The 27,870-nt window shown below is 43.3% G+C and overlaps 1 protein-coding gene across 1 annotated transcript in view; it reads left to right on the top strand.

Annotated features, from left to right (window-relative positions):
• The window catches only part of SPRED2 (sprouty related EVH1 domain containing 2), a 190,296-nt gene that overhangs the window by 94,245 nt on the left and 68,181 nt on the right, over nt 1-27,870 (top strand). Inside the window, exon 2 of the mRNA XM_082249754.1 lies at nt 20,306-20,480. Coding sequence (XP_082105880.1) covers nt 20,306-20,480 — 175 coding nt within the window. The remainder of the gene's footprint in view (nt 1-20,305; nt 20,481-27,870) is intronic.

The following is a 27,870-nucleotide window of genomic DNA, read 5'->3' as shown; positions in this document are numbered from 1 at the left end:
CTTTTTTGAATCCGCACCAGAATCAGATTGCATGGATGATCACACCTATGCGATCCAAATCATTTCTGAACTGACAGTTCGCACTGCGATAGGCAAACTGATCTGGGGGTGTCATTAACTTTGTATTGACACCCCCAGCGATTCACACATGGCAGTGTGAACTGCCTGCGAGTTGAATGCGATGCGGGAACCCGCAGTGGATTCGCAGGGTTCCCGCATCACATATATTGGCACTTTTCCACTGCAAGTACCGGCTTGGCTCTACTCGGCCCTGCTTGGCCCGGTTTGCTTTTCCACTGCTGGTACCGCATGGTACGGTGTTGGAACGTTTCGGTGCGGTACGGTATGGTTTGCTTTTCCACTAAAGTAGTACTAAAGTTAAGTGGGTGGGATAGCAATGGGGTGGGTGGGATTCTCTGACCAATCAGTGGCTAGTAGTGACTGCATGCAAAGGATTGTGGGATATGGTACCTCTTGGAACCACAATCGAGGTGGTACTGTTTTTGAGAGCCGTACCGTTCGGTTCCATGCAGTGGAAAAGCGCCGCAGTACTGTACCGAACCGTTCCTACACCGTACCATGCGGTACCAGCAGTGGAAAAGCACAAAAGCGAGCCGAACCGTTCGGTTCCATGCAGTGGAAAAGCGCCATATGTGAACTGGGACTAAAACATTTGAATTTATTGATGAACTTCTGTAACAAGCTGTTTCGTGCTCGCAGCAAGCAAAAACCTGAATGCTGTAGCAGCCATAAAAATACTTTGGCAATGTCTTTAGCAGATAATTGTGTTGTTTCAATCATGCCTAGTGAAATTCTAGCTTGCCTTTGTTTTCCAGCCGTAGCATGACCCCCAAATAGTGTGCTGCATAACTCTCTTACCCAAGAGAATTGAAATATATAAAACATGTCTATCTCGAAGAGTTTATGCATTTTGTTTTGTTTCTTGTTTCATTTTGTTTCTTTTCTAGGAATTTTGAGCAAATCAGTAAGATTTACACATAAAAGCTTATTTCCATTAAATACATTTTTTTTTTCCCACCGTGAACAGTGGCTTAGTGGTTGACTTGCTGATCTGTGGTCGATCTTTGTGAGATCTGAACCTGAAGTTTCTTCTCCTCGCGTTTGCATGGATTTCCTCTGGGCACCACCAGTTTCCTGCCACAACCCAAAAACATAGCGATAGGTTTTAGAATTCTACTCGACTATATTTTCATCTAAACCGAAAACAGCCTCTGCGTCATTTCAGAAAAGAACTCCTTATCTGATAAAACATTTATTTGAATATTAGATGCCCCCCAGCTCATACATTAATTCATGAAATCAAGCCACCCCTGTTGCTCATCTTTTCTTAGCAGTCAGGAATGAGGGCCTACAGACAAAGTTTTGAACCCTTCTAATACGGTAGAAACAGATATTATTCTGGCTTAAATAAGAAAAGAAGGCAAATATATATTACCCACATATAGTGCCCTGCACAACATTATATAGACTGTAAACCTCGCCATCACATTATTACCTCTTCACTATTCAAGCACAGGCTGGAATGGTCCATGACCAAGATGTGTTACTTAACCATTTAAGCCCCGGAAGATTTTACCCCCATTCCGACCAGGGGGTTTTTTGCGATTCGGCACTGCGTGACTTTAACGGACAATTGCGCGGTCATGCGATTCTGTACCTAAACTAATTTGACGTCCTTTTTTTCCCACAAACAGAGCTTTCTTTTGGTGGTATTTGATCACCTGTGCGATTTTTTTTTTTTTTTTTGATCATACGCTATAAAGAAAAAAAGAGCGGCAATTTTGCAAAAATAACAATATTTTTCACATTTTTAATATGAAATCCCCCCCCCCCCCCCAAAAAAAAATGTAAAAATCAAAATTTTTTAACTTTTTGGCCAATTTGTTTTTTGCTACATATGTTTGGTAAAAAAAATCGCAAAAAGCGTATTTTGATTGGTTTGCGCAAAATTTATCGCGTTTACTAACAAAGGGAAAGATTTTTGTCATTTTTGTTGTTTTTTTTTAACACGTAATGGCGGCGATCTGCTATTTTTTTTGCGGTACTGCGACATTGCGGCGGACAGATCGGACCCTTGACTGACATTTTTGACACTTTTGGGATTACCAGTGACATTACTGCAGTAATCAGTGCTATACATATGCACTCTTACTGTAAAATTACACTGGCAGTGAAGGGGTTAACTTTTTTTTGAGAGGGAGGGGCTGTGTGTGTCCCTAGGGGCTTGTTTCTAACTGTGATTGGCTGTGGCTTGAGGTGTAGGAACAGTGATCAACGGTCCTACATAGTAGAACCGTATGATCACTGTTTCTACACAGGGGAGAATGACAGGCGGCTTGTTTACATCAGCCGCCTGCCTTTCTCCCTCTGCACCGACGATCGCAGAGTGACCGGCGGACATCTGGTCCACCGATCACACGCGCAGGGAGGTCCGTGAGCGCGCCTCCGGGGGCGCTCGCTCGCTCCCTAGACCCTTACAGGCTAGCGACGTAGTACTACGTCGCTCTGCCTGTGAGGGGCTGACCGCCGCAGTAAATAGTCGTGCGGCGGTCGGCAAGCGGTTAAAGTATAGGTAAACCCATTCGGTTTAAAATTGAAATGAAAGGTAAAACATATTTGTGTATACAAAAACTTTTATAAACACCTTTCCCCTCTGTTTTATAAGTGATCACATACCCTCTGTTTGCAGCTACATAAGGAGCTCAGAGAGCTGGAGAAGGAGAAACAGCAGAACACTGGTCTGTGCAAGGAGAGTCGTGTCGGCACACGTCTAAGTATTAGAGGAGAGCAGGCATGGCACAGCCAGAAAACTGATCACACTGTGCTCTCATGCCTGGTGTAGTCAGTTTTTAATGGGAAAGCAGAGGGACTGGCAGGAACACCAGAGATTTCACACAAAGGAAGCAATGCACAGAGAACAGCATACCTTTTCAAACAAGTACATGGTACAGCAGGCACAAAAAAAAAAAGAAATATTAAATGTTGGGCTTACATATTCTTTAAGGCCTCTTTCATATGGGCATTGCATCAGTCCATTTTTGATCAGCGTAATCACTGATCAAAAAACGACTGCTGGAATGCCCCTTATGAAAGGGGCCTTAACCACTTCCCAACCCCCCTCCGCAGTTTTATTACGGCAGGGTGGCTCTCCTGCACAAACCGGCGTAGACCTACGTCGGTCACACGCGGGAAGCTAGTGGGCGAGCGCACGCCGCTAGCGGCGCGCTCCCACCCCTACTTGGCAGCGGGGAAGCCAATGCATGGGTCAGGCGGCTCTGATTGCCGCCTGACACCCGCGATCGCTCCCCCACTAAGAGAGGACGGTCGGCTGTTGTAAACACAGCCGACCGTCCTCCCTGAAATGATCACAGAGCTGATGTGATCCTTCTATATAGAATCACATGTCTCTCTGTTCATTTCACAAGCCATGCCCCCCACTGTTAGAATAACTCCCCTAGGCTCACATTTAACCCTTTTATCACCCATAGGGTTAACCCCTTCCCTGCCAGTGTCATTATTACAGTAACAGTGCAAATTTTTAGCACTGATTACTGTAGTAATGTCACTGGTACCCCCAAAAGTGTCAAAAATGTCAGTTAGGGGTCCGATCAGTCTGCCGCGATGTCGCAGTCCTTCAAGAAATCGCAGATCGCCGCCATTACTGCCATTACTAGTTAAAAAAAACAATAAAAATGACCTAAATCTTTCCCCTAGTTTGTAGACACGATACCCAGTGCAGTGGTACTTTTTTGTAATTCCTGGAGCTGGGTTTTAGCTCCGTTTAAATTATCTTAACTTGTACACTAGGTGTCAAACTGGTTTGATTTGTGCATTCTCTCTGTGTCACGTCTTTCAGATTTTGTTTATGGACTGAAGAGGATTTAGGGTGGTTGGCCTGGTGCAATTGTATGCAACGATCTGTGGTGCTCATTCAACTACTTCCTGACCTTTTGGCCCACATCCTCCTTTATTTCAAGTAGTAAACATTGTGTAAAGAAAAGGCATGAATGCCAGAGTGTCTTTCCTCTCAGTGTCTGAACATGTCAGTCCTTTCTTCTCCGACAAGAAACCTTTCTGTTTACCTAATCCTTCTAGACAGGTTGTTTATCTTAGACACTGCTGCATGCACCCATGTGGTATGTTGCCTCGCTCGCAATGTTTGCTTTGTAGCCATTTATGCTGTTGTAGGAGCTGAATGCAACAAACATGAGGCCACTAACCACTGATACAGAGCACCAGGGTGCAAAGAAAGGCTACATAAATAAGGGGAAAATCTTGACTTGTACATGGGCAAAATAATGTACAGTAAAACCTTGGATTGAGAGTAACTTGGTTTGAGAGCGTTTTGCAAGACAAGCAAACATTTTTAATAAATTTTGACTTCATAAACGATGTCTTGATATACTCTACTTGTATATCAAGACATGTCACAACTGAGTATAAAAAAAAAAAAGAGAGGTGCCTCTTAGGCTCGGTTCACACTGGGGCGACTTGTCGCCTGACAAGTCGCGCTCCATTTAGTGCAATGGAACCTGCGAATTAGAAAAAGGTTACTGCACAACTGGGCGACTTCAGAGCAGCTTGCATTGATTTCTATTAAAGAAGTTGTTTGCAAGTCACGCTGTAGGGGGTGGCTTCAGAGTCGGGTGACTTTGAAGCCGCCCCAGTAAGTACTTAGCCTTAGTGTAGCAATATGGTTACATTAAATGAAGGTACAATATTTAGCAACTCACATGGTTGAAGATTAAAAGTGGCACCTCTAAGTATGCAGGCATCCGGGGTAAAGCTGTCCACATAGACCGTCCTCGGCACCACCATTGACGTCATCCCTTCCATGTTGTACTCCACAAGCATTTCAAGCCTCACTTTCAGATCGCTCTACTGCATTGTAGTCTTCCCAGTTCACGATTGCAGACTGATAGTGGTGAGAGCTGGCGGTGGGCAGGACGGTCTATGTGGACAGCTTTACCCCGGATGCCTGCATACTTAGATGTGCCTCTTTTAATCATCAACCATGTGAGTTGCTAAATGTTGTACCTTCATTAAATGTAACCATATTGCTACACTAAGGCCCTGATCACACCAGAGCTTTTTTCAGCTCGTAAAACGCTCATCTCTGAAGTCTCAAAACGCCCAACAAGAAAAATCCCATTTAATGGCCCCTGTTCACATATAAGGGTTTTGTCATCTAAAGCAAAATGCCTGAAGCTCAAAAAAGTACATGAGCTTCTTTTTGGCACATTACAAGTGTTTTTGTTAGATGTCAATGCCCGCCTCCAAACACCTGCAAAAAAAATCCTGAAAAACGCCCAAAAAAGCTTAAAAACGATACGTTGGGTGTAAATGGAGCCTTCAAGGTGCCTCTCTTCTCTTTTATACTCTAGCTCCTGCTGGATTTTGCTTCTAATCCCCTTGTGGTGGCTGCCATTTGTGAATGGACATTTTATGGTTATACTTTAATCTTTTTATATGGACTAAAACTGAAAGACTTATGAATAAATGGTTGTGGAATGAATCATCTGAGTTTCCATTATTTCTTATGGGAAAATTTGCTTTGCAAAAGAGTGCTTTGGTTTGAATTACAAGCATGTTTCCGGAATGAATTCTGTTCGTAAACCAAGGTTTTACTGTAGTTTAGTAGCTCTTTCATCTGAGGACCCTTCCACATGGGGCGGGCTCCATTTAAATCCACCGGCTCAGGGGGAAATCTGACCGTTAATCCCCGTTGAGAAGGCGGGTGGCTGGTCCGTGTCTCCTCCGCTTATACAGAACGAACACAGACACAACCGCTCTCTTCTATGGGTGGTCAGATTTATATGGACTGCCTGTGCATGTACACTCGACTGCCATCCAATCCACCACTCTTTTTAGGGAATAGGACCGGATGTCATTGGGTGTTAACTAGGGATCGACCAATTATCGGCAGAGCCGATATATCGAGGGCTGATCTGCACTTTCCCCGATATATCAGAATCGGCCCCTGAGGTTACCGATATTGCCAATATTTCGGGAAAGTGCTGTACCGGAGTGATTCCTGCAGCTAGAGGCATCACCCCGGTACCCGCGCCCATAGCCGACAGTCTGCTGTCTTGTAATGACAACCGATGTGGCTGAGAAGCCGCTCGGCTGTCATTACAAGGAGCGGGAGGGGACGTCCCCCCCCCCCCCCCTCCCGCTGCCTTCCGCGGCTTGCCCGGGTCTCCCGTCCCACCGGGAGACCCGGGCATCCTCCCTGCACGGCCGCCGAAGAGAAGACCCGATCAAAGCCGCATTCGGCTCTGATCGGGTCTCCACGTAAAAACCGGGAAGTGATGTCATGACATCACTTCCGGGTACTCGGCAATAAATTCAAAAAAATGACGGCATTCAAAATAGCCAAACTTGGCGTTTTGAATGCTTTTAAGTGCAGAGGAGGGGTTTGGGGTCTTTTAGACCCCCAGATCCCTCCACAACAGTACCTGTAAAATAAAAAAAAAAAAACATTTTAAAAGTCTGAAAATATCGGCAGTTATCGGCCGATACCGATATGCGATGACCAAAATATCGATATCGGTCGATCAATAGTGTTAATGGACACATGTCTGTTGACACCAGATGCTCCATAGAGAAAACTGGAGGGTCAGATCGGGTCTGCTTGTGAAAGGTGAAAATTAAACCTGTGCAAAACAAAAATGAATAAACATTGGGCCCCATGAGCTTAATGCCATAATGTTCCAGTATGTACAGCATATTCACACTGACTTACCTGGCAATCGATCCCCTCCAGTGCTGCACTTCTGTCTGTCACAGGGGGCTTCCGTCTTCTTCTGACCTTTTTTCTGGGTTTGCATTCTACCTGCTTGATTAGCCAGGCCACGATGATGTCACTCCCGCGCATGCGCACCCAAGTCACATAGTCTTGCTGGTTGCCATGTACTAACTGTATGTAGCCTCCGCTACATATAGTATACAGGGCTGTGTTCTGGCAGTGGGACAGGGGCTTTCCGCCCCACTCACGCAACAACATAAAGTCGGGCTGAGTGCTGCTCAGCCATTTACAGGAAGCGTTGTATTCTATGAATGAATATAAAGCTTCCTCTGATTGGCTGAGGCGGAGATTGTAACACCCTCTGCCTGCCTCACAGCAGGCCACCCTCAAATTTTTCCAAGGGCTAAAGAATCTTCAGTGTCCATCAGTTCCAGTTATGTTGGATGCCTGTGCCCCCAGCTTTGCATTGTGGTTCCACCTGCCAGTTGCTGCGTCTTTGCAGATCTATGTTGACCATGTGTGGAATCACAGCAAAGGATGCAAACGATTTTGCCGGTGATTGGATGTACAGGTGGTGGAACAGATAAGTTCTGTAAGGGCTCCTTCACACGGTCCGCCTCCGTAGGCGGATCAGTGTTGCTCAGCGGAGATCGATCCGCGATCCCCGCTAAGCCGGCGGATGACAGCTCTGTCTCCGCTTGCAGAGTGATTTTGGGACACAAATGTCATCCGCTCCGTGAAAAAAAAAAAAAGTCCCGCAGCGGAGGAGAAATCTGGAGCAGCCGTGTGAAAGAAGCCTTATTCTTTAAAAGGGCGGTTGACGGGCAGTGCTTCATTTTTGCTGTAGGGTGCCCACATCCAGAAATCTTGAATCTTGGCAACAACTTTGTCCCATGCACTATGTGAATTTCATTATCTGACATGGCTTACAGTTTGCTGTCCCTTTGTTTACAATATGTTGCGGAGTAGAGTAGAAAAGCGAGTTGATTGAATCCTCCACCTCCTCGTGTCCTTTGTGAAATGGGAGCATTAAGTGTTCTTCTCTTTATAGCGAGTGAACCATGAAAAACAAGGGCTAGCCTTCCATCTTTCTTACGCAAGGAGTGTATTCATGATCTGTAGAGCTGTTGGGATCTGAAGCACACACATTAGCTCCTCTTATATAGGTTGTTTTTTGGGTAGTTCTTCAGCACGGGATGGGTGACATTTCTGAACACGCCTTCAGCAATGTTGTCTAGCTGCAAAACCAAATAGCTCGCTTCTATAATCTTTAATTTCCTGTCCTTTTTTTACACAGCGACGTCAATTTTATGAGAAAAGAATACTTAGGTTTCCTTTTATGAAACCGAGATGAGCAGTGATCCTGCTGATCGCAGCTCATTTCCGATCTTTATTGGTTTATGAAACAGAGGTGATCAGGGGAGAACATGTTCTCCGCTGATCATCTCTACACATGGAGAATCTGTCATTGACAGACACAGAAATGGCCAGGTTATGAAGCTGCGATCTCCGCACTTCACTGGTGATTTGGGTCAGAATTCACAATCCCAGATTCACCAGTCTGAAGGTGGTGAATAGGGGAGAGAAGACAGAAGCGGGGGAGAACTGAGGGGGAAAAAGGAAGATTATCGACTTCCTTCTTCCTCGTTCAGACCCCCCAACACAGTACTCATGTCCCCCTGCCATATTCATATATATATATATATATATTTATATATATATACACACACATACATGTATATTTATATTTCATGTGTGTGTGTATATATATATATATATATATATATATATATATATATATATATATATATATATAGTGTGTGTGTGTGTATGCATGCAGTATATATGTAAATTTATGTAGGGGGACTAATTATTTTATTAACATTAGTGGGGGTCGAATGCACATGTACGGTTTCTCGTACTGTAATCTCACTTTGTCTCACAAGATTACAGGCGGCCTATTCACTTCTACACAGATCTCGGCCGTTCTCTGAGGAAAAACTTCTCCTCTGATCACCCTGTGAGAACTGTTCACCGCTTCATAAAAAGGGTGCCAGAGAACTGCCGAGAAGTGAACGGTGAAAAAGATTCCCAGTTTCATAAATGGACACCTGAATGTGGATATTGAGCTGTGTACACATGCTACGAAATTATGGCGGCAAACGACTGGAGAGTAGAAACAGAAATACTTGATTTTATGGAGAAATCTATTGAGTGAATGTTGTATTTTTTTGCGTTGACATTGTGGTATAGAGGCATAAGCAAAGCGCAGGAAAAAGTCTGGTGCCGCAGCTAATAAGACGTTCGATTTTATGACCTATTCAGCTTAGGAAACCTGGACCCTGCGTAATCTCGCATACGGTCAATAAATATGTATTGTTGCTTAATCATTTACATAGTGCCATCATATTCTGCAGCATTGTACAGAGAACCTTGACCTCTTCATGTTTAGCCATGCTAATGAAAAGTGTTCTTATAAGCAGTTTTGCATAATCGAGGTTCACTTTTTAAAAAAAATAATAATTGCACATTTTTTTGCAGATATAAAAATGTGCATTTATTAGTTTTTGTTGCAGGAGCCTGGAAAGCATTGCACCAGTGATCAATAGATTGCTAATCCCATGCAGGTCTCCTGCACACTGTCAGTCCCATACTGGTAAGCCAATGAACTACAAGCTGACAGGCGCTAAGGATGGCAGGGCTTGTAGTTCATTCAAGCTGTGTGTGTCTGAATGACGCAGCCATGTGGGCGGAGCCCCACACAGTCGTACCATTTTCAAATAGTGGCAGCTAGTATGGGGAACTTCCACATGTTCCCAAAGGTGAACTTAAAACTCCTTTAGACCAGAAGACAATTACCAAACGTAATGATGGCCATACTGTGAGTGATTTTATTTACAATGATTGGAAGATCAATAAGATTATTCAATGTGCCCTAGACTTAAAGTAGTTTTGCAGTGAAGTGACTGGTCTCAGGTAATACACAGAGATTAACCACTGAAGCCAGAAAGGTTTTACCCCCTTAATGGCCAGGCCATTTTTTATACGATTCGGCACTGCGTTGCTTTAACTGACAATTGTGCGGTCGTACGACGCTGTACCCAAATACAATTGATGTTCCCCCCCACACACACAAATAGAGCTTTCTTTTGGTGGTATTTGATCACCTCTGCGGTTTTTAGATTTTGCGTTATAAACAAAAAAATAGCGACAATTTGGGGGAAAAAAATCAATATTTTTTACTTTCTGCTATACAACATTCCCAATAAAAAAATTTAAAAAAATCAATTTTTTTTATCATTTTGGACTAATTTGTATTCTGCTACATATTTTTGGTAAAAAAAAAAATGTATTAATTTGTTAACGCAAAAGTTATAGCGTTTACAAACTATGGGATAGATTTATGGACTTTTTATTTATTTATTTTTTATTAGTAATGGTGGCGATCAGCGATTTTTAGCAGGAATGCGACATTGCGGCGGACAGATCGGACACCTAACTGACATTTTTGACATTTTTTGGGGACCAGTGACATTAATACAGTAATCAGTGCTAAATAATATGCACTGTTACTGTATAAATGACAATGGCAGGGAAGAGGTTAATACTGGGAGTGATCAAAAGGTTAAATGTGTTCCCTTTTGTGCTTACTAACTGTGTGGGGGGGGGATGGGTTGGACAGAGGCAGGGAGAGAGCAGTGATTCAGCTAAGCTGAATCACACAATCTTTCCCTGCCTCTCTGACAGAAGACCCGCATGATTTGTTTACATAAGCAGGCGGTTCTTCTGTCATTCCAGCAGAAGATCGCGGGAGGCTGGCGGCGATCGAGCCCACTCCTCCCATTGGCTCCCATTGTGTCTATTTACAGCAGGAGCGCGGCTCCGGTGGCACGTGAGCGCCACCGATTCCACGTGCACATAATCATGTAGATCTACGTGATTAGGCACAGCTCCCTCCCCGGTCATCATTTTTCTCTTGGTGTCAGGAAAACTTGTCAGAAGAGATTCATGCTGATAGCAGAGGAACAAAGCAGCAGACAGAAAAGATACTTGGTGCTCTTAACTGAGATAAGCCCACCGTATAGAGGGATATGCTTTGTTCATATTTCTGAAGTTTACATAGTTACATAGTTAGATTGAAAAAAGACACAAGTCCATTTGGTTCAACCAAAAAAAAAAAAAAAAAGTTAGCTTGTGAGCTAGCCAGGACCACCTCTGGAGGGAGTCTATTGCACATTTTCATAGCTCTTACAGTGAAGAAACCTTTTTGTATTTGCAGACGAAATCTGTTTTCCTCTAGACGTAAAGAGTGCCCCCTTGTCCTGTGTGTAAAGTGAACAACTCAACACCAAGTTCACTATATGGACTCCTTGACCCCTTATGTATTTATACATGTTAATCATATCCCGCCTTAATCTCCTCTTCTCAAGAGAGAATAAATTCAGTTCCTCTAATCTTTCCTCATAGCTGAGCTCCTCCATGCCTCTTATCAGTTTGGTTGCCCTTCTCTGCATTTTCTCCAGTTCCCCGATATCCTTTTTAAGAACTGCATATTCCAGATGAGGTCTTACTAATGATATCTCTCTCTCTGGAGTCCATACCTCTGTTAATACAAGAAAGGACTTTGCCTGCTTTGGAAACCACAGCTTGGCATTGCATGCTATTATTAAGCTTATGATCTCCCAGAACACCCAGATCCTTCTCCGCTATGGATTCCCCCAGTTCTACTCCCCCTAGTATGTATAATGCATGCATATTCTTAGCCCCCAAGTGCATAACTTTACATTTATCAGCATAAAACCTCATTTGCCACATTGTTTACAACCACTTTAACAATCGTACTGAATTGTCTACTTTCCTACGATCAGGTTTTCCTCTCAGACCAATCAGAATAATTTTGAATAAATCAATCAGTTTTGTTTAAAATCGCAGTATGTGTCTTTTCCATAATTTTATAGATCCAATCATATATTTCAAATTCTATAAAGGATCGCTCAATCAGATCATTACTTGTTCGGCCACCTATCTTTAACATTACAAGTCTGCCTAAAAATTTTCCTGACACGTCGCAATATAAATTCTCAAAGCCTAAAACACTGCTGCACAGGTGACGGAAGTTTCAGGATTGTGTTATCTGTGATCCAACATCTTCATAAAGAATATGTTCACCCTGGATGATGCCTGAACAAAAATAGTGCCAGCCTTCAGGGGAAAGGAAAGATGAAGGCATTGTAAAGGGGTAGGGGGAGCTGTCATTTTGTGTTACATGTGTGCAATACCTATCAATGCAATAGGTATGCATATGGAAATATGTCTGAGCGTAGGTCTGCTTTAACTAAGGACTGGGACCACCGGTGCCATTTTTTGGCACCCCTGGCGCCAGGATGCCATGGCAACAAGAAGTTTCATCCTGGCTCCTGCTCCTCACATCCCGTGCAAGTTCCCTGATGATTTTTTTTCTGAGCACTCAGGACCCAAGTGTTGCCAAATACTGCAACCAACAAATCCATTTACATTTCTTTATAATACACTAGTGTTGTCTGATTTTATATTTTGGTTGTATATATGTCAGTGATTTGTGTTGTAACCAGTCCGAGCTTCAGTCTCATTTTGGCATTTCAGGTCATACAGTTCAGTTTATGCTTTGAGCATTTCAAACAGATTTGTCATGTCAGTGTTTAACTACTTAAGGACCGGAAGGTTTTACCCCGTTATTGACCAGGCCATTTTTTGCGATACGGCACAGCGTTACTTTACCTGACAATTGCGCAGTCGTGCGATGCTGTACCCAAATAAAATTGTTCTTTTTTTCTCCACATATAGAGCTTTCTTTTGGTGCTAATTGATCACCTACTGCGTTTTTTATTTTTTGCGCTATAAACAAAAATAGAGCAACAATTCTGGAAAAAAAAAAACAACAATATTTTTTACTTTTCTGCTATAAAACATTCCCAATAAAATACATTTTAAAAATTTAATTTTTTCATCATTTTAGGCCAAAAAAGTATTCTGCTACATATTTTTGGTAAAAAAAAAATCCCAATAAGTGTATACTGATTGGTTTGCGCAAAAGTTATAGCGTCTACAAACTAGTAATGTCTACGATCAGCAATTTTTAGTGGGACTGCGACATTGCGGTGGACAGATCGGTCCCCTAACTGACACTTTTGGGGGGACCAGTGACATTACTACAGTAGTCAGTGCTAAAACTGGATGAACACGGGGACCTGTGTTCCTAAATAGGAGGTACACAGGATACCTGTGTTCATAATGGACAGAACAGCTGTCTGCCGTATTTACATCTGGTTCCATGGGGAGCGATCACGGGTTCCCGGCGGATATCGCATTTGTCGGACCCGCCCTCTAACCAATCAGCGTGCGCGCCCCCACTAGTCGCTACACGAAACAACGTACATGTACGTCATTTCTCGTAACAGAGCCGACCTGCCACAGTATAACTATGGTGGCTGGTCGGCAAGTGGTTAAAATGTACACAATTTATCTACTTTTTTCATTTGGTGTTTTATACAAAGTTATCATTTTTGTATGGGTTATGTAGCCTCATCTTAAAAATGATACACTGATTAGCCTTTACATTATGATCACCCAACAAATAATGAGTAGGTCCCCCTTTTGCCTCCAAAACAGCTCTGATCTGTTAAGGCAGGGGTGGGGAACCTTTTTTCTGCCAAGGGCCATTTTGGTATTTAGAAAATCATTTGGGGGCCGTACAAAATTATTAACTTTAAAAGTGTGCCTGTTATATTTGGTCAAACATTAAATTAACTCACCCCTAATGTGATGGTTGCAACTGCTTCTCTTTGGTGAGGTGTGTGATGTTAGCTGGTATTGATGATGTTGCTACTCGCAACTGGTTTTCCAGGTTTGCGTCGGTCAGTCTGGAGTTCAGCCGACTCTTTGTGGTGGTAAGTTTTGAAAGAACTGCTGGCAGGTACTGCTGGTGGGTACAGCTGGCTGGTACTGCTGGTGGTTACTGCAGTGGGTACTGCTGGCTCAGGCTGATACTGCTGGCTTGTACTGTTGTGGGTACTGCTGGCTAGTACTGCTGTGGGTACTGCTGGCTCAGGCTGGTACTGTGCTGTAGGTACTGCTGGCTCAGGCTGGTACTGTGCTGTAGGTACTGCCCGCTGGTACTGATGTGGGTACTGCTGGCTCAGGCTGGTACTGCTGTGTGTCCTGCTGGCGGGAAATGCTGGCTAGCAGCGGCGCCGCGCTGGAGGAAGAGGCGATGTTTTCTGTATTGGTCACAGGCGGAGTGCATTTGATATCACTCCGCCTGTGACTCACTAAGACTGTCAGAACGGAGCCGGAACTATACAGGAAGCATCAGTTCCGTTCTAACAGATCAGCTGAGAGACACAGACTCAGCTGCACAGGGGGCCGGACCAAATGACTTCGAGGGCCGCATACGGCCCCCGGGCCATAGGTTCCCCACCCCTGTGTAAAGGCATGGACACCACTAGAATATTGAAGGTATGCTGTGGTATCTGGCACCAAGCTATCAATAGCAGATCCTAGAAGGTCCTGTAAGTGAGGCCTCCACGGATTGGACTTCTCATAGCGCATGCTTGTACCATCTCCTCCCAAGGTAGGCAATGCACACGGGCCTGGCCATCCACATGTTATAGAAGAAAACTTGATTCACCAGACCAGGCCACCTTCTTTCATTGCTATGTGGTCCAGTTCTCAAGCTTAAGTACCCAGTGTAGGAGTTTTTGGCTGTGGACACAGGTCAAAACGGGCAACCTGACCGATATCTAGCTACGCAGCCCCATACACAACAAACTGTGATGCACTGTGTGTTCTGACACCTTTCTATCAGAACCAGCATTCATTTTTTCAGCAATTTGGGCTACAGTAGTTATTTTATTGGATCAGAATACACAGGCCAGCCTTTGCTCCCCACATGCATCAATGAGCCTTCATTGCCCATGACTCTGTCGCCGGTTCACCTGTTTTCCTTCCTTTGACTGCTTTTGATTTGGTTTTTTAAAACCAAGTTTTGACTACTGCAATCCGGGAACATCCCACAAGAGCTGCAGTTTTGGCGTTGATGTGACCCAGTCATCTAGCCACTAGAATATGGCCTTTGTCAGTTACTAAACTTCCTTACACTTTCCTATTTTTTTTCTACTTTCAACACATCAGCTTCAGGGATAACATGTTCACTTGCTGCCTAATATATCCCACCCACTTTCAGGTGCCATTGTAACAAGATAATCAGTGTTGTTCACTTTACACGTCAGTGGTCATGATGTTATGGCTGATCGGTGTGTGTGTATTAGAGATTGACTGATAATCGTTTTTTAAGGGTCGATACCGATTTTCCGGCCACCCTTCAGGCCAATAGCCGATATTAGGTGCTGATATTCTGTACATTCAAAGCTTTTATTTTTACACTGTCCTTTAAAAAATCACTTTTATTGCTGTCACAAGGAATGTAAACATCCCTTGTGGCAGTAATAGGCAGCGACCGGTACTCTTTATGGAGAGGTATCTAGGGTCTAAAAGGCTCCAATCCCCTCCTTTGCAACTAAAAGCATTCAAAATGCCAAGTTTGGCTGGTTGGAATGCTGTCATTTATTTATTTTTTTAAATCTGGTGCTTTTAAGGCTCCTTACCCAGAAGTGATGTCATGACATCGCTTCCAGGTTTTTACATCAGAGACTCAGAGATGTATAGTAACTAAGTAGAACTACTTCACTACTGTACTTAAGTACCGAAAGGCGGTATCTGTACTTTCCTAGAGTAGAATTTTTTTCTCCTACTTCCACTTTTACTTCACTACATTTTTTCAATGATTTCAATACTTCTACTCCGATATATTTTTTTTTGTGCTGCATAGTTACTCGTTACAATTATAAAAATTACCACTGCCAGAACAGTAGATGGCAGGTTTCATGAAGCTCAAAACATGTGTATTATCAGCGCATACGAAAATAAATGCTACTGTATGTATAAATAAAAGCTGCATTTGAAATAATAATAGACAATATGATGTTCAAACTTTTGACTTCTTTCTTTAACCACTCTACTACCGCTCACAGTAATACTACTGCGGCAGAGTGGCTCGTTCCCGTCCAGCCACGTAGTATTAACGTGACTGGACTCCTCCCCTTCTGGGCGGCGCTTGCGCGCCGCCGGAGGCTCGCTCCCGCTGTTTTCATTCACAGCGGGAGTCGGGCCAGGGGAGGAGCAGCGGCGATCGCCGCTGCTCTTACCCGATCGTCGGGGATCGAGTCTGGAGATCCGCCCGCTGTGTGTAAACACAGCGGGCGGATCTCCATAGTGACAGGGAGTGACAGATCGGACTGTTCAGCATAGCTGGACATCCGATCTGTCCATGAATCACATAGTCACCTCCCCCCCTACACGTCAGTAAGCACCAGGCATACATTAACCCCTCCCTCTCCAATAAAATTAACCCCTTCCCTGCCAGTGTCATTTTTACAGTAACAGTGCATATATATAGCACTGATTACTGCAGTAATGTCACTGGTACCCCCAAAAGTGTCAAAAATGTCAGTCAGGGGTCCGGTCTGTCCGCCGCAATGTCGCAGTCCCGCAAAAAAAATCGCAGATCGCCGCCATTACGCGTTAAAAAAAAAAACACCAAAAATGACAGAAATCTTTCCCTTTGTTAGTAAACGCAATAACTTTTGCGCAAACCAATCAAAATACGCTTATTGCGATTTTTTTTACCAAACATATGTAGCATAAAACAAATTGGCCAAAAACTTTTAAAAAAATTGGTTTTTACATCTTTTTTGGGGGGAATTTCATATAAAAAAATGTGAAAAATATTGTTATTTTTTCAAAATAAACGCTCTTTTTTTGTTTATAGCGCAAAAAGTAAAAATCGCACAGGTGATCAAATACCACCAAAAGAAAGCTCTGTTTGTGGGAAAAAAAGGACGTAAATTTCGTTTGGGTACGGCGTCGCACGACCGCGCAATTGTCAGTTGAAGTCGCACAGCGCCGAATCGCAAAAAGTGGCCTGGACGGAAGACAGCAAAATCCTCCGGTTGTAAAGTGGTTAATAACTACATAACACAGTACTTGTACTTTTATTTTCAGTACTTGAGTAGCAATTTTTTTTTCAAAACTACTGGTACTTTTACTTTCAGTACTTGAGTAGCAAAATTTAAAAAAAAACTACTTGCAATACTTAAGTACAAAAAATGTTGAATACTTTAGTACTCAAGTCACTTTTTGATCGAGCACTTCTACTTCTACTCAAGTCACTTTTTGATCGAGCACTTGTACTTTTACTCAGGTATGGGTTTCAAGTACTTTATACAACTCTGCAGAGACTCGATTAGAGCCGAATGCAGCTTTGTTTGTTCGGGTCTTTGGCCAGCCGGTGGACATGCCAGCTGGTCGCTTGGGTCTCCAAGTGGGACGGTAGACCCGGGCGAGCCACGAAAGGCAGGGGCAGGGGGGTGTCCTCTCCTGCTTCTTGTAATGAAGCTCAACTGCATCAGTTGTCATAACAAGAAAGCCGACTATCGGCTCTGAAAACCGGTACCAAGGTGATGCCTCTAGCTGCAGGCATCACTCCGGTACAACTACGTGAAGTAACATCGGTCATATCGGCAAGTTTGTGGCCGATACTTAAAAAAATAATTGAATATCCGCCACGATAATCGGTCGATCCCTAGTGTGTATGTACGTGTGTGTGTGTGTGTATGTATGTATGTATGTGTATATATATATATATATTATAGATCGACCGATTTGCAGCAACACTGATATATCGGGGGCCGATATGCACTTTCCCCGATATATCGGAATTGGCCCCTGAGGTTACCAATATTGCTGATATTTAGGGAAAGTGCATGTACCGGGGTGATTCCTGCAGCTAGAGGCATCACCCCGGTACCCGTGTCCATAGCCAATGGTCGACTGACTTGCAATGACAACCGATGCATCTGAGAAGCTGCTCGGCTGTTATTACAAGGAGCGGGAGGGAGCGGGACGTCCGCCCCCCTCCCGCCGCCTTCCGCGGCTCGTCCGGGTCTTCCTTCCCACCAGGAGACCGGGACATCCTACCACCGCCGCCGCCGCCGAAGAGAAGACCCGGGTCTCCATGTAAAAAACCCAGAAGTGATGCCATGACATAACTTCCGGGTACTCTGCGCCGATTTAAAAAAACTGACAGCATTCAAAACAGCCAAACTTGGCGCTTTGAATGCTTTTCGGTGCCGAGGAGGGGTTTGGGGTCTTTAACCACTTTACCACCGGAGGATTTTTTTGTCTTACGTCCAGGCCACTTTTTGGGATTCGGCGCTGTGTGAATTTAACTCACAATTGCGCGGTCGTGCGACGCCATACCCAAACAAAATTTACGTCCTTTTTTTCCCACAAACAGAGCTCTCTTTTGGGGGTATTTGATCACCTGTGCGATTTTTACTTTTTGCGCTATAAACAAAAAAAGAGCGTAAATTTTGAAAAAAATAACAATATTTTTCACTTTTTTTATATGAAATTCCCCCTAAAAAAAAAATGTAAACATCAACATTTTTTTAAATTTTTGGCCAATTTGTTTTCTGCTACCTATGTTTGGTAAAAAAAAAATCACAATAAGCGTATTTTGATTGGTTTGCGCAAAAGTTATTGCGTTTACTAACTAAGGGAAAGATTTCTGTCATTTCTGGTGTTTTTTTTTTTTAACGAGTAATGGCGGCGATCTGCGTTTTTTTTTTTTTTTTTGCGGGACTGCGACACTGCGGCAGACAGATCGGACCCTTGACTGACATTTTGACACTTTTGGGGGTACCAGTGACATTACTACAGTAATCAGTGCTATAAATATGCACTGTTACTGTTAAAATGACACTGGCAGGGTAGGGGTTAATTTTATTGGAGATGGAGGGGTTAGGAAGCCTGGTGCTTACTAACGTGTGTGGGGGGAGGTGACTGAGTGACACAGGGACAGATTGCATGTTCCCTCAGGGCCCACTAACAGGCCAGGTTTGAAAGATAACTGATATACATCCCAGGTGATATAATTTGCTGCTCAGTGATTGCAGTACTCTAGTCTGCATCTCTCCAAGGTAATACTTAAAATCTGGCCTGTTAGTGGGCCCTGAGGACTGGAGTTGAGGACCACTGACTTAGGAGATCCGCCCGCTCTGTTTACACAAGTGGGCGGATCTCCAAACTCGATTCCCCGACGATCGGGGAAGAGCGGCGGTGATCACCGCTGCTCCCCCTGGCTCGACTCCCGCTGTGACTGAATACAGGGGGAGCGAGCCTCTGGCGGCGCGCGTGCGCCGCCCACAAGGGGAGAAGTCCAGCGACGTAGGTCTACGTCGCTGGACGGGAACTAACCACTTTGCCGCAGTAGAGCTTGATTGAGCGGTCGGCAAGTGGTTAAGACCTCCAGATCCCTCCACAAGGAGTACCTAAATAAAAAAATAAAAACATTTTAATGTCCGAAAATATCGCCCGATACCGATATCTGATGACCAAAGTATCGGTATCTGCATTAAGAAAACAATATCGGTCGATCACTTATATATATATATATTATGTGTGTGTGTGTATTTATATAATATTGCTCTTCCTGTGTCCAAAATCTAGGAAGATGTTTGAATTTTATTGGCTGTTTTGCTTCTTCTGAGCATGTCATAGGTCTGATCCAGGAAAAGAAAATGAAAGCTTTCATTGCTTAGCATATGTGATTTGTGAGCATGACACAATAAAAGTGGTCAGTCAAAGTTCAACTTAACATGGGATTTACCAAATCACGGCAGTGTCAACATTGTTTGAGTGCCGAGCTGACATCATTCACCAAACCATTCATTAAAAAAATAAAAGTTCCCATAAGTTTCCATGAGCAATTTAAGTAATGTATTCATAAAAACATCTTGGCTGTGTTGTCAACAGACTCGGAGCTGTCACTCACTCTTTGCTGTTCCCCATCAGCCCTCAGTTGCTACAAAAAGTTTATGTAAGGTGGTGAGCTGGAGGAGCTGGGCCAGCACCGACCGTAATTGGAAATTCCCAGAAAAGGAGAGGGCTACAACATGCAAGGAATAAGGGGGCTGTGCTAGAGACTAGACTCTTCTAATACATTCAAAGGCACAATAAACATTATTTATGGAAATAATACTGCACGTAGGCAATTAAAATTCTTGTTTTTTGTGTTTTCTCTGCATTTATTTATATCGGTGGTTCTCAACTCCGGTCCTCAGGGCCCACTAACAGGCCAGGTTTGCAAGATAACTGAAATACATCACAGGTGATATAATTTGCTGCTCAGTGATTGCAGTACTCTAGTCTGCATCTCCCCAAGGTAATACTTAAAATCTGGCCTGTTAGTGGGCCCTGAACACTGGAGTTGAGAATCGCTGGTTTAGATGGTAAGAGGTTCTCTTTAGGTAGACTGTAGCTCCTATATCTGAGGCTTTATAACTGGTGAATATGGACTTATCAATGTATTCTTAGCATTGCTTTACTTCATGATGTGTTCTTATTTTTTTCTCTTCTTTTATGTATGTTCTCCCCTAGTGACAACTACATAGTGCGTGTGAAGGCTGTGGTTATGAGCAGAGATGACTCCAGTGGGGGATGGTTACCACATGAAGGCGGCGGAATCAGTCGGGTTGGAGTCTCTAAAGTTTACCCGGAGGGCAGCGGAAGAAGTGACTTTCTAATTCATGGAGAACGAATAAAAGATAAGCTGGTAAAGCCTTTTTTTAATCTTTTAACCCACAGTTGTTATGCATGCTGTATGTGGTTGCTTTTTATTTCCCTTTGTAGGCTGGCTAGATTTTAGGATCTGTTTATCGACCTTACAGTACAGGCAACATACTTTTTACAATATTGCCAGAGCTGTCTCTCGCCTAGTCTAAAGGCCAAGACTGCTAAAAAAGGGTACATATAAAGAGGAACTCTACCCACATACCGTTTCCCCTGCTGTCCAAGAGTTTGGGAGACTGAGAATATGTAGACCTCTGCTTTTCCATCTATTACTACACATTGGGAGGGAGAGATATCCTACAGGCCCCTTTCACACTAATGCGACGCGATTTTACCGCGACTTTGTCGCGATTTTGAAAGCTATGGCTATGGCTCAAAACGCAATCAAATCATAGCAAAGTAGTGCAGGAACTACTTTGAAGTCGGTGCAACTTCAAAACGCACTGATATGAATGGGGCTCATTGAAAATAATGGAAAACGACTTGTCATGCGATTTTGCGGTCCAAAATCGCGGGATAAGTCGCACTAGTGAGAAAGGGGCCTTAAGTGTTACTAAACCCACAACAGTAAAATCAGTCCGTATGCGCAGTAAAGCATGCTTGTTGTACTCACTGGAACCTAAGGGGTTCATCCTCTGCATTGTGTAAAAAGGCTGTTTAATCCTGTCTGATCTGATCCTCCCCTCCTTCCACTGTCCCCAATTCATCTCCTGATAGAACAGAACCCTGGGGGCACTCTGTTCATGCTTAGTTTGGTGTGTATTGATAGAGGTTTTTTTTTTTTTTTTTTTTTTTTGTTTTGTTTCTTGGGAGGATGCTTGTGATCAGCACAGGGCCAATTAGCACTGTCCAGACTGAGGGTCAGGGGGCCTGAAGCCTCATAGGACAGTCAAAGTAGATTGAAAACTCCTCCTACAAGCTTTAACCAGACACTGATAGAAGTCGCAAGATAAGAAAAGGTATTTAGCAGTTTACGTACTAAAATAATTGCCTTTCCATGTTCTGTGTACTGTGGGAGACCAGATTTAGTGAATGCAGGGTCCCTGGGTTTAGTAACACTTTAAAATAAAAAAATAAAAAACAGTAGGGGATCCTGGCCATTATACCAAGAATGGGCATTTTTTTTTTCGTGGTGACTTCTAGCGTAAAGAAAACTGGAACTCTTTCTGTGAAACCTCCGGCACCGCTTAAGGCGAAGCAGTTTAACCTTAAGCTGTGTAGGGGCTTTTTCACTATCAGGGCGGTAAGGATGTAGAACTCCCTTCCACAATCGGTGGTGTCAGCAGAAAGTATTGATAGTTTTTAAATAACCTTTTGGACCTGCATCTTCATGAACTCAATATACAGGGATATGAAAAATGATTTTCGACATGAACACTCACACACTCACACAGGTTGAACTGGATGAACTAGTGTCTTATTTCAACCTTACCAACTATGTAACTATATACAATCAACATGTAAAAAAAGTTTGAGTTTATTGTGGTCGCTCTTCCTCAGCGTGCCAAAACTGAGATTATGGATTATTAGAAAACAATTAGGCCCTCCATGATGTAATGCAAGTTGTCAGTGCTTTGCTGTGTAGTAAAGAGGGGCAAACCCTGACTCAAAGTTTGAAAGGAACAGTTCACATTTTGCATATATGTAATAAATGTACCCAAATTGGTAAAGGAAAAAATGGTGCATTCATTACATTTTTTTCATGGAAGCCTGCAAACCATTGCAACCACGTTCAGTGCATTGCAAGTGCAGTGCTTAGGCTCCTGCATTGTTTACATCCTAGCCTGTGGTCTGTATGAGGGTATGGAACCCAACATTATGGGGCTGGAGGACGTAATCAGTGGGCTTACAAGTCTAGCGTCACCATTGTACTTGTACTCCACTGATATGTAAATCCCTCTGCTATAATGGAAAATTGGACTTGTAGTCTTTTGATTCACAGATCCTGAACTCAAGCATAAAAATTGGGTAGGTTACAGGGAGAAGTACCCAAAATTCATTTAGGGGGGATTTGGGAATGTGACCTTGTTTAATGGTATACCCTAATGCACATGTGTCAAACACAAGGCCCGCTGGCCGAATCAGGCCCTTTCATGTGGCCCTCGCACCCGGGGGGAGGGGTGGGGACGTGATCTGTGAACAGCTTGTGAAAGAGAGCTGATTCCTTCACTCTATGCTTATGTAGCGCACCCCTGCACCCTGTACGTGGTGCACCCTTGAACTCTGCACTCTGTACGTGGTGCACCACTGAACTCTGCACTCTGTATGTGGTGCACCCCTGAACTCTGCACTCTGTACGTGGTGCACCCTTGAACTCTGCACTCTGTACGTAGCGCACCATAAAATCTGTATTCTATACATAGCGTACCCCTGAACTCTGCACTCTGTACATGGCGCACCCCTGAACTCCACGCATAATGCACTCCTGGTATTTATTGCTCCTTTAAGATCCTGCCACTGTGCAATTTGGCCACACCCATCATTTGATGCGGTTAGGGGAGGGGGTGTTGAGCTCTTGCACCGATTCCCTGAGAAAAAAAAAGCCCTACATATATTTATTTATATAATCTTAGATACAACTGGTCCTTTGAGGACAACCATAATGCTGATGCGGCCTGAAAATGAAATTGAGTTTGACACGTCTGCCCTAATGCATCATGCACACTGGGAATTTAGCTCCTGTTTGATCTAAATAGAAAAAAAACGTGCTAATGTCAATACAGTGCTCTAAATAACAGTGTAAAGCAACAAAATAACAGTGTAAAGCAGCGACTTAACCATGTGATATCAGCACAGTAAAACAAAAAAAAAATTACCAAAGTCGCACTGCATATAAATTATTTAAAAAATGCAATATAATGAATAGAGTCCACATGAAATCGTAAAAAAATACGAAAGCAATCTTGTTTAAAAGTTCATTCAGAGCTCCAGCACCTCAAATGAAAAAAGACTCTTTGTGTGAATACCACCACCTCTGATAATAAGGGCGCTTGCCAGATCTTATTGACCTTCTATCACTAGAAAAGTCAAGCGAGCGATAATTTACAACCTTTGATGAGATGTTCTATGCCCCTCTATGGACCTTGGACTGTTTTTCTCCTCAACTCCAGACCAGTCCAGTCAATTCACGTGGATGAATGTATAAAGAGAAAGGGATGCTCCAATAGTGTAAAATCGTTTACTAATTTATTAAAACAATTAAAAGTTGCACTTACATCCAATAACACATATATACGCCCAACTGTACAGTCTTTCTTGCGAGCAAAACAATACACCCGTGCTTTCGGAATCAGTGTAATGCAATGACATCAGCAGGCAGCACCACCCTACATGTTTCGTCTTAGATGACTGGGGGCACGGGCGCTATACTGCGCCATCGCAAATTATAGTGAGGTGGAATGACCAAGTCTCGTTTTGACTGACGGCCATATTAGTGTTAAACCATGTGTATGAGAAATGTTTGCGCGCAATAAGGCACAAGTGCATTGTCCAGCCTCGTGTTGGCAGCCTTTAGAAGTCCGAGAGACTGAAGGCTGCTTCAGTTGGACAGGGCTGAATGGTGTACCTAGTTGGTACAAATGTCGCTGGGCACATACTGCCCCAAGTGTTAGTACCACTCCATACACTGTGCAACCATGGCAGCTTTCAGCCTCTCATAGACTTTTATAGGCTGATAAAATAATTCATACCATACAAAATGGCTATCCTCACTGGATGATTTGAAATTGACTTTCTGTTCTAATGTTATGCCTGCTTCTGGAAAACTTTGTCAAAGGAAGCTTCCTTTATTGCATTTTGCACATTTTAAAGTGTTTGTTAAGGCAAGATTTAAAAACCTAAAACAAAACCAAACATGTTATACTTATCTGCTCTGTGCAGAGCAGCCTCGCTCCTCCTCTTTTTGAGTCCCCCCACCGGCGGTCATGGCTCCACCCTCATATCGAGTGCCCCCAATAGCAAGCCTCTTTCTATGGGGGCACTCAAGCAGGCTTATAGAAGCCATGCTCCTATGAATAGACATTTTCTGTTCACACACAGAGTACGGCCCCACCCCCTGCTCTCATTCATTGGCCAATGGCTCCCTCGGCTGTGTGAGCCAATGAGAAGAGAGACCCTGAACAGCCACTGCTCTCATGCACATCGCTAGATCCAGATGGGGGCTCATGTAAGCATGGGGGGAGGGCTGCACCCAGAAGGTATTTTTCCCTAATGCATTAAGGTAAAAAAAAAAAAAAAACCTTGAACCTTTAGAACCAGTTTAATGACTTTGCACAGTCTCTTATTGAGTAAACTCAGTTCTACTGACCTCCGTCATGTTCTGTGAACTGTAAAAAAAAATGTATCACCCTGAAATACATTGTGAGAAGATGACTTTATCAAGATGGAATGATACCAAATCTGCACTGGGAAAAGTTCATTTTGCTAAAACAGAAGTGGGCTTTCCCAGAAATGAAACCTAGTGATTTACTTCTCTGTGACAGTTTAGTTGGAGGTTCACTGCAACAGCTGCATGGTATGTCATCCAGCGTGACTATTAAATTGGGTGATAAAACTGTATGTTGAAAGTACTAATATTGAAAAATGCATTTCTTCCATTGCTGTTGCTGTTTTCATATGTAAATTTTTGTTTCTGCCGAAGTATGCCTGTTGCATGTACCATTGCAGCTACAGGCATCATCCCGGTATTGTTTTTTTTTTTTTTTTTTTTTCAGGAGGCGATCAGCTTTTATGCAAAAAAGCCCTCCTAGTGGCTAATTAGCCACTGGATGGCTTTTACAGGTGGTGAGAGGGGTTGCCCCTCTGATGCCTCTGCAGGCTCTACCATCCTACCAGCAAACATGGATTGAAGCCGGCTTACCATAGAGCTCATCGGGGACCAGAAGGTCCCTGATGAGCTCTATGGTATAGGAAACTAGAAGAGAGGAGTATTGTCTCTGCCAGTTTTCCTGGATGTAAATAGCACCATTTTAAACTGTGAAAGCATCTGATCACACCAATCTTGTTGTGATCAGATGCTTTAAAGGGCAGAGGAGACATCTGGGGGTCTAATAAACCCCAGATCTCTCCATAAAGAGTACCTGTCCACTACCTATTGCTGTCACAAGGGATGTTTACATTCCTTGTGATAGCAATAAAAGTGATCAAATAAAATGTTAGGAAACACTGTAAAAATAATAAAATAACGATTTTTTTTTTTAAAGCACTTCTGTCCCCCTGTGGTCGCGTGCAAAGACGAACACATGCCTAGGTCCTGCACACATACATAAACTGCGATCACACCACATGTAAGGTATTGCCACAAACGTCTGAGCAAGAGCATCAATTCTAGCACCCAACCTCCTCTGTAATTCTCAACTGGTAACCTGTAAAGACCTATGGAGATTTTTAAATATCATAGTTTTTTGCCATTCCACGAATGGGGGCAATTTTAAAGCGTGACCTGTTTCGTATCTATTTCCTCAGCGTAACATCATCGTTTCACATGTCGTGTGACATACATAATTGGAAAACCCACCATTTTATTCTCTAGAGCCTCTGTTAAAAATATATATATATATATATAATATTTGGGGGTTCTAAGTAATTTTGTAGCAAAACAAAATACAGATTTTTACTTGTAAGCAAAAACTCTCAGAAAAGCCTGGTCTTCAAATGGTTAAAAAAAAAGAAAGAAAAAAGTAAGTCACAAAGGATGTTTACATCCGCAATACCGCAATAAAAGGGATTTAAAAATTTTAAAGCAACAGTGTAAAAATAATGAAATAAAAAGATTTTTTTTTTAAAGTGCCTTCATCCCCCTGTGCTCACATGCAAAAGCGAACACACACTTCGGTCCGCACTCATATGTAAATTGCGATCGCACCACACATTGTAAGGTATTGCCACGAATGGCAATACCATAGCACAAGACCTCCTCTGTAATTCTAAAAGGGTAACCTGTAAAGGCGAACACATGCGTTGGTCCTGCGCGGAGGACCCGTTGAGATTTTTAAATGTCGTAGTTTGTCGCCATTCCACTAGCGTGCGCAATTTTACAGCATAAAATGTTTGATATCTATTTACTCGGAGCAACACCTTTTATATTTTACCCAAAAAATTGGGTATTGTATTTGTGAGCATTAAAATTAATTAAAGCGAAGTTCCGGCCTCAAATACCTTTTTTAACGAAAAATACCCCTTTAATACTAATCCATTGCCCTTTACAGAACCGCTATTCTTATACTTTCAAGGTGTACAGTACAGGATTTTAGTCAAAATCTTACTTTTAAAAACGCTGTCTTAGCGTGGCCATCTTGGATGTGGGCATCTGAAGTCGCAGTGTAATCTGCTGTGTCCTTCCTGATTCCAGGGAGTGTTCTGGGAGTTCTTCCTGATTCCAGACTCCTAGGAGTGATGACAAACCGCTCCCAGGATGCAATGCAAAGGCGGAAGTGATGTCGGTGGCTGTGGCCACAGAGGAGGGGGAAGGAGGAAGTACAATCAAAAATGCCCTGAAAATAAGGTAAGGGACCCCCTAAAAAATTGAAAATGCCCAATTGTTGATCAGCATAGCGGGCACTCCAGGAATCACTAAAGTTGCAAAATAGGCCGGAACTCTGCTTTAAAGTGGTTTTTTTTTTTCCAAACAATTTGCGTTCAAAAAACTGCTGGGCAAATATCCTGTGACATAAAAAATGTACCTGCTTTGTGCAGTGGTTTTGCACAGAGCAGCCCAATCCTCCTCTTCTCGGGCCCATTACTGGTGCTCCTGGCTCCTCCCCCTTGACCAGTGCCCCCAGTAGCAAGCATTGGTATGTGGTCGCTCCCCAGCCCTGCTCTATGTGTTTATAAGACACACAGAGCCAAGGCTCAACCCCGCCCCCACTCTCTCTTTATAGGCTCACTGGCTGTGAATGACAGCAGTGGGGAGCCAATGAGGAGAGGGAGTCCTGGGGCAGCAATGGCTCTTGTGCATGTTGCTTGATTGAAAGGGGGCTCAGGTGAGTGCTATGGGGGCTGTGAGGGGAGCAGCACATGAAGGTAAAAACGTTGAGCCTTTACAACCACCATGTTTTTTCTGCATTACCTTTTTAAGCATAGTTTCAGGGATAGATCCTGGTTAAAATATATAAGGTAATATAAGGCTGTAGCCTTTGATCGTCCCTGGATGAGGAAAAATATCCAGTTAATGACTTATCAATTGCCTGGAGCTGGTGGAGACTATGCAAATGTCTGTTTTTTGTCTTTTTCTTTTCTTTTTTCTTTTCGTTACATCGGTCAAGTCTGAACAATGCTGATGGTGACATTTAATATCCCATCCATCACTGGTGCATGCTCAGTGTGATCAGGTTGTACACGTTGTTAACGGCTGCAAATCATTTTAGATGAAACTC

The sequence above is a fragment of the Pelophylax lessonae genome (genome assembly GCF_965119305.1).
Source record: "Pelophylax lessonae genome assembly, chromosome: 3".
Lineage (NCBI taxonomy): Eukaryota > Metazoa > Chordata > Amphibia > Anura > Ranidae > Pelophylax > Pelophylax lessonae.
The sequence above is the reverse complement of the archived record's forward strand: the minus strand, read 5'-3'. Positions and strand labels throughout refer to the sequence as shown.